Consider the following 8,084-nt stretch of genomic DNA (forward strand, 5'->3'; position numbering starts at 1 on the left):
AGAATTTTGGAGAAGGAAAGAAAGTCTTTGGGGGAAAAGATGAGAATAACTCCGGAGCAAAGCTCTGACAACGAACCTCTGTTTTAAAAGGCAGAATTGGGACTCGCCCCGGGACGGAGCACTCGTGAAACGCCCCTGGGCTTATGTGTGGGGCTTAGTTCCGTGAGACTTACGTCTCGCCCGACGGAGCTTACGCCTCGGACACGCCGAATGCCCAGCATATTGGGCTCGCCTAATAGAACCTTATGCAATTGTGTGTAACTAACATTGTAAATCCTCAAATTTTCTTAATAAATCGTTGACTATTCAAAATTATTTTTTTCTTAATCATAAATCATTAAGTTGAGTGTATTTTATGTCATAATTAAAATAAAAATTATTGCATGTTATCCCCTAAGACTGCTATGATAGTAAATTTTAAATAATTTTTTTATTTAAAAGTATTTATTTATTAACTTTTGTTATGTCTTTATTATATAATAGTCCATAATATTTTTTATAATTATTTTCCTAAATATTAATTTTTTTTACGTTTACGAGATACAATACTTATTAGTTATCATGGTATAGTATGGTTTTAATTGTAATAGGAGAAACCCTCCTCTGCTGTATGTTTCCTTTTTATTTAAGTCAATCTGTAGGGATGGCTTGTCCATTTTAGCTATGAGAAGAAGAGGTTAGGTTGATGCACTCCTCTTTATTCCTTTTGACTTATTCAATATATATACCCCTGGAGGGGAACCTTTGGAAAAACAGAAAAAACATACAACGTGCCAGCATTTGGGTTGGCAATGCCAAAGAGAATTCGGTCTTCTGTCAATGTATAAAACTTAAATTCTTTCGGAACAATTATATATTTTCAACATAATGAAGTAAAAGAATATCTACAAAAAGAATTCTTATTCTTTTCAGAACAATTTGCCTTAGTCATGGGAAGGAGGTCCTTCTAAACGGATATAATCATACATGATCCCTTGAAAAGGACTAGTTGCATTTGCTTGGGTCAAATATATGGTATTTTCCCCTTCAACAAGTATATTACCCTGCAAATTCACATTGAACAGCCAATGGAGACCATGAATTCCATGCCTTGCTATCGCGTTATCCTTCCCTATCACTCCACTTGAGAATAGAGGAGTATTCGTGCTTGAATCATTAAGGCGAACCTGCAAGTTACATTTTATGATTTCCTTTATCGTTGACTCGAAAATATCTAAAACTGATGGAAAAACTGTGCTATACCTGTAATTCAGCTTGAGCTGCAGATGCAAGTGCCACTCTTAGTGTATAGATTTCCTTTTGTTTAACACTGTCAAGTTTGAACTTTATTTGCCATGTTGTTCCTATATATGTCTTCTCATCCCTTTTCCTAACATACCCAAAAGTCCGAAAAAAGGAAGAAAACTCACATTCAAATTTAATGAAGATATCAATTATAAGATCCTCCCTAAAGTCTACAAATAAATCCAGATGCAAACATAGTGCTGATTTAGTACTTTCATTACCTAGTGACTTGAGCAAAGAACCAATCTTTTTTGTAGTCACTCTCTCCAACAGTAAAAACTATATCACCGTTTGGATACAAGTCACTGTATCTCTCCCATAGCCCGTACTGTCTAAACCTAAGGAAGATGATGATAATGAGCAGCAAAATAAAAAGATAAAAATTAAATATCAATGAAGAAGGAGAAAGTCTAACTTATCAGGATGATTAACAAAGAGTTTGTTGATATATTTTGGATCAGGATCAGGAATATAAAACTCTCGAGCAGAACGATCAGGAATGCCAATTTCCCAAAGTGTAGGTCCATTTCTTGGGGGTTCAAAGACAAGATCATCTATCTCAATGCTGCAACCTGATTTATAACATGTTATTTTTAGCTCGTAACGATCTTGAAAAGCTTGAAACTAATGGTTTACTTGCCAAATAGAGAATTTAATACCCGAGGTAATTGTAACTGTAATATCACTTTTGTAATCTCCAATAAATCCAGGGACAAATGCATACAAGTTATAGTTGCCTGCTCGTATATCACTGATTATATAATAGCCTTCCTCATCTGCTTTTATCCAGAATTGATAGTCCTGATCAACATTAACTAGTATTCAAATTGTTGAAAAAATATAGGGAAAAGGGCCAAATATACCCCTTTACTTTGGTATATTGTTTACATCTACCCTCCGTTATACTATCGGGACATATCTACCATTACCGTTAACAAAACTTTTTAAAAATACCCTCCTCTAACGGAATCCACCAGATTAATAAAATAATCATTTTAAAAAAAAATTCATTAACCCATAACCTGTTAAACCTATCATATAAAAATACGGAACCTAGATTTCTGAGACGTCTTAACACATTTTATTTATTTAGAGAGAGATCGAGAATAATGGTGGAAGTAGAATTAGTAAGAATTTATATTTTTGGTTTTTAGTTGTTCATGGTGGCGTTAGCATGTCATGTTATCACGTTTGGTTGTATTTTTTGTGGTTATAATATGGCATCCCTTTGTCTAATGCAATGCATACTTGATAGTTAGTTTGTATGTCGGTAACAACTGATATATATTTTATCAATATTTGTATTTGGTTAATGCATGAAGTTAGTGTACTTAGGTTGTTAAGTTACTTTCCAACTTGTTGGTGTACTTTCTTTCATTGTTGATGATTTTCGTAGACTCTAGCTTGATATTAAATTGAATCTCCTCCAATTATTTTCTAATTTTTGTTCCTTATAAGTTCAGTTATTACTAAGAATTATAAGTATCACATCCCATAGCTTGAAATCTAACTTTGATTCTCAAGGCGTGATTTGACGATAATTACTCGTTGCTCAAATGCTTAAAGAAGAATAAGAAAATATGGTGCGTGAATACTCATCAACAAAGGATCATTGTTGGGGGAAGAAATACCTCGGTAGCTACCTTAAGACTTCATAATTGTCAACCTAGTAAGATGATATAAACATTCACGTCATGGTGGAAAACATCATGGTGAATACTCGGCAAAATTCTGCATGGTGGGAAAAAATAAAGAGATCTAGAAGAAGAAAAAAATTGAAAAGGTAGAATATAATAAACATACAATAAGGATATTAAAAGAATCATGACTCAATATATTAATGAATATATGATTGTCGGTATTTTTATGTCTTTCACGTCTTAAGTTCCACAAATGACTATGAAGGAAATGATTAATCTGTAAGGAAGAAGTGCAGTAAATAAAAAGGATTTAATGAGTTATTAATGAGTTTTAAAAAAATAGATATCTTTTTAATTTGGTGGCTTTCCGTTAGGTGGATAGTATTTTTAAAAAGTTTGGCTAACGGTAAGGATATATGTGACCCGATAGTATAGCGAAAGGTATATATGAATAATATACTTGGCCATTTTCCCAAAAATATAAGTAGTTTTCGAGTGATTGAGCTTTTTTGTCCCCCCTGAATCACCTTGCATTCTCTTTGCCAAGAACCGACTTCCCCTGGTGGAGCTAAGCCAACATATGCACCAGAAGCAGATATCTTATCATCTTTGAAGTACCTAAGTACCAAAATAATATAAGTAGAGCCATTGACCGTAGAATAATTGTTCTTCCAAGTCCACCACCTACCTCCAAAAGAAAAAGGAAAATGTGGTAACGGTAAGCAAATAAGCAAATAATACCTGTCTTGGACTAACAATCTTCCACTAATATTACCGCGTTGCGATGATGATGGAAAATCCTCAGATGCTGGAAAACTGTAAGGCCAGCTTTGAACTTCTACCAGCATCTGCTTTTTGCATTCAGAGTGTTAAATAGTCTAGTTATATCATCAATAAGGACAATCACAAAGATAGCAGTGAAGATCGCTTCGTTGTACCATAAAACTAGTTTTCTTAAGGATTAAAGTTATATACAATTGTTTGACCATCATTATAATTTAGGCAAAATGGCCTCCCAGCTACCTAAACTTGTACTGATTTTTCAAACCGGTAAACAAACTTACGGGTTTCCCATTTTGATACTTATACTTCACAAAATAGTTATTAATAAGCACCTCCGATTGAGCGTGTTATACAATCGCCATGACGTGAATAACATGTCATATGTTTAGCTTGTGGTTATTTGACACGTATAATTTGTGGGTCTCAGTCTTTTTAATTTATAAAATTTATTTTTTCCTTTTTCTTTCTTCTTCATAGGTTAAGACCAACTTCACTATCATTTCACCGACTAATCACCAAAAAAGCGTTCCTCAAGTGCCATATTTCTTCTTCAAAATATCAACTTTATTTTCCTTTCATTATTTTTCTTAAAGCCATTTCTAAGAGATTTCCAAAATCCATCACTTTCATATCAAATCAAACTCCACCCATCCGACAACAGAAATTCATTTTCCATCTTCCCCAGCTTCACAAAGAAACCATCACTTTATCGGAGAGACATTTTTCACTTTAAATGGTTGGAGCCTAATTGATTGGTTCGAAGAATCTGAACCAATAATAGGAAAATCAAATTCCTTACTACCGATTTAACCCAATTTCGAATCTCAGAAAGTCAATTCTTTTTTTTCCGGCAACTTTTCCGGTGATTTGCGGGTTATCTTCTATATCTTTTTTCCTTCTCTTTAAAATCTTATACTCAGTAGAAGAAGAAAAAACCCTAAATTCGTTTTAAATAGAGAACAATAATGAAAAAAAATAAAGAAGAAAAATTGAGAGGGAAGATGGGGGACGTGAAAACTATAAGGATAAGAAACAAAAAGTAATGGGAGGAGAAGGGGGCGGAAGGGCTGTGAAGAACTGAAGAAGAGTTTGGGTTTGCTTTTTTATTTATTTATTCTTTTTTTAACATTATATTAGTATTAATATATTCTTGGCCATGTCAGTATTGCCTTCACATACGGTCAACGGTCAAAGACACTTATTAGTAATTGTTTTGTAAAGTATAAGTGTTAAAATGAGAAAGTCGTATGTATATTTATCGGCTTGAAAAATCATTGCAAATTTAAGTGGATGCTTATTAAACAAGGTTATCTGTAATTACTCCTTATGTGACCTGGTATCTTTGGCAGTGTTAGTACATAGAACTTTCTTAATTATACCTGTTCTTTGGCATCCTCCCAGAGAATAAGGGGATCCTCCCCTTCATTGACATAATTAAGATATATAAAAACTGGTCCAAAGACTTTTTTCCATGGCTCTCCTTCTCCAAACTTTGCAACCAAATCCTCTCCTGCATAGTGGGCACTGAGAAACATCTGCAGAATAACATCTTGGGTGATAATCATGAAAAGAAGAAAAAAGCGATGCGTGTTTTGTGACCATAGTCTGATCAAAATTGAAATACTTGGTTATTTTAGCTAATTTATGGGCCTAAGAAACAATACAAATGAACAGGAATAAGAATGTGTTAAGGCTTGTGATTACTTACAGAAAGAGCAGTTGGACCAACATGAGAAGTGAGGTTTTGTTTAAGGGGTCCCCCGGATCGAAATTCGTCACTGGGAATGATAATCCAGAACCCTAGTGGTGGATCCATACAAATCCAGCCATGGACCTTGAGATCTTTATCCTCACATGAGTACTGATACTTGTCATCCACCTGATAGCATTAATCAATCAAGACTCCTTAATTACCCTAATTATGAACCACAAGAAAAAATTGATAAATAGAGCAGTATTGCCTCTTCAGCAGCCAGTAGAGTAACAAGCTTAACCGAGAGCACACTTTTAATTACTTAATTATATCATAGTTCAACACCCCTTCCTCACGAGGAGCTGAATATTTATGCCTTTTTTTTGGGTGGTGGTGAGATTGAGATATGAATTCATGACCATGTATGCTCTGACACCATGTAATCATCCTATCTAAAAGCTTACGCTGTTGTAGAGAGCATACTTTTAGTTACACTTAATTGTGTTATATCTGAACAAATGGCAGAAGAAAGTAGGTACCTCGCCTTTGAACTCAGGCTCCACGGGATTGACAAGCAGGACTGCTTCAGGATAAGCAAGTGGTTGTCCTCTATCTGGTAACCTGTCATCAGGTAAGGGCATGTATCTCTGCCTGTTATCTGCCATTGCCATGTAATGAAACCTGGTCGACGTTCAAGATATATTAGACAATAAAACATCCTTCTTAATTGTTGTCAATGAAGCTAGAGATAAGACACTGACAATGTGTCTTTCATATGTACAAACAATTAATCATTTCTATTATACGTATCAATTTGTAAGTACGAGAACTATAAAAGGATATGCAACATTGAGAAAACGTTAGCAGATAGATTTAAAACTCCGACAACTGGATCAAAATTAGATGGATGAAGAGAAAGTGAGTATTACTTGTCTTTTCTGAGCTTGAATGCAATCCTAGTCTCATCAAGGTTGAAACCAGGCCATCCCTCTAAATGTTCATAAATTGCATAAGAATAGAAACCTGAAGAACCTTTAAGCATTATAAACCTGAACATTCATACTTCTGGTTAGTCATCAAGTATAATGTCTTTTCTCTTTTCTAGGTTCAAAAAATACCAATAAATATTTAACAAAGGGAAGGAAAAAGCATAACAAAACCTTTTGTCTATGTTCAGGGGAATAAGCTTGTCCTGAAGTGACACATCCCATTCCCTCGAGAAGGAAAGCTCTATTTGATCATCTCTTTCCAATATGACCTTATAGGTTGTGCATATGAGCCTACATTATATTGGAGAAACAATCTTATTGCTCAAAACAATTTGGTTTTACTAACAGTTTTTGTTTAAAGTACTTTTTGTGGGAATATTTTTGATTATGGATAATAGGATTTATCAAAACTTAAGGCGTGTCAAGGACACTATCCTTTAGGATATTTCGCATTATAACAAATAGTAGGTCTGAACCCATAATTTTAAGTTTGAACCCATAGAGTATATTATATACCTTTCAAATGTTCCTGTAGTCCCTGTAGTTCCTGCTGGACTCCAGACAACGTCCCAGTATCTAGAGAGAAAATAATTACCAATTGTTACATTCTTTTCCTTTCGCGACGAGAATAAACTTAATCTAATTTCAAGATAAAAGGGGAATTTTTAAATAAGAAGCTGCCTCTGATGAAGCTTAAAAAGAAATGGCTAGCTGATGGAAGTTACCCTCTGTTTGTTTCATCATTTAGAATCTCAAGCAAATTATCAACGCCATTGTATTTGATTCTGGTTACAATGCCAGCTGGTACTGATAATGTCACTTGGAGAATACCATTATCCATCACCACCTGTTGAAGAATTTTAACTTCCTATTAGTAAACTTGAACTATGCTTCATTAAAACAACAAGAATCTTCAATATTTTTAAGCTGCACTCCATGTATTGATTAAGGAAAAAACTCACTTAATGGCTTTGATCCTATACTTGAAAACTAGTGAAGTTAACCTTCTTTTTTTGTAAATGAAAATGCTTTTTTTCTTGTAAATAGTACGCTTCCACTGCCACATAGTCAGAGAAAAAAGAACATCTTTCGTGCTAATTAATGATATAGTGATGAATTATTGATTACATGGTGATCATCGGGGAGGTGCAGCTGTACTCCGGGAGCAGTCATTGATCTTGTTTATTCAACGTCTTCTTAAATTACTGCAAAACTAAAAATAATCTTCACTTTCTTCTTCAATAAATGGAAGTCTTGAAAGTACGACACAAAAAGAGAAAAAATAAGAGATATTATTGACCTCTTCTTGCAGTTTGGCAGAAGCATGTAAGGTATGTATTAATATGCATATGTTTTGATCTGTACTTTCCTTGAAATGTTAAAAAGGAAAAGAAGAAAAAGAAAGCAATTTGAATTTAACAGATTGTAAATCACTTAGCTTACTCGTCAGCATTGGTTTGGTACAGTAATAATTTACACATATTTTTAGCGTATAAGAGTCGCTAAGGTGAAGTATGTCGCAAGCGCAATTGATCATGAAATCATGATTAATATGTGGGACAATAACAATAGTGGGAATTTCAGAATAGTAGTTAATTTACTTTCCCAATGGACATGCTTAAAGCTTTGTTTCTAGTACTCAGTAAGGGAAAACTAGATCGTAGCTTAATTCTCAGAATATTGGATAGTGTCAGT

The 8,084-nt window shown here is 34.1% G+C and overlaps 1 protein-coding gene across 4 annotated transcripts; it reads right to left on the reverse strand.

Annotated features, from left to right (window-relative positions):
• Positions 1 to 755: 755 nt before the first annotated feature.
• Positions 756 to 7,815, reverse strand: LOC107790313 (uncharacterized). 4 transcript variants are annotated; one of them, XM_075226283.1, is made up of 15 exons: positions 7,690 to 7,815; positions 7,518 to 7,594; positions 7,115 to 7,236; positions 6,906 to 6,965; positions 6,561 to 6,680; positions 6,330 to 6,449; positions 5,940 to 6,081; positions 5,416 to 5,586; positions 5,087 to 5,242; positions 3,452 to 3,772; positions 1,944 to 2,085; positions 1,700 to 1,856; positions 1,506 to 1,622; positions 1,243 to 1,369; positions 756 to 1,166 (listed from the first exon to the last, which is right to left on the reverse strand). In XM_075226283.1, exons 2-15 carry the CDS (start codon positions 7,560 to 7,562, stop codon positions 924 to 926), a joined length of 2,043 nt encoding a protein of 680 aa, XP_075082384.1. In that variant the 5' UTR covers positions 7,563 to 7,594; positions 7,690 to 7,815; the 3' UTR covers positions 756 to 923. The 4 variants fall into 4 exon arrangements, with proteins under 4 accessions (XP_075082384.1, XP_075082383.1, XP_016467717.2 ...); XM_016612231.2 differs by lacking the exon at positions 7,690 to 7,815 and having other exon boundaries at positions 758 to 1,166; positions 3,452 to 3,542; positions 3,666 to 3,772; positions 7,518 to 7,683; XM_075226282.1 differs by lacking the exon at positions 7,690 to 7,815 and having other exon boundaries at positions 7,518 to 7,683.
• Between the last annotated feature and the right edge of the window lie 269 nt (positions 7,816 to 8,084).

Source organism: Nicotiana tabacum, chromosome 12 (genome assembly GCF_000715075.1).
Source record: "Nicotiana tabacum cultivar K326 chromosome 12, ASM71507v2, whole genome shotgun sequence".
Taxonomy (NCBI): domain Eukaryota; kingdom Viridiplantae; phylum Streptophyta; class Magnoliopsida; order Solanales; family Solanaceae; genus Nicotiana; species Nicotiana tabacum.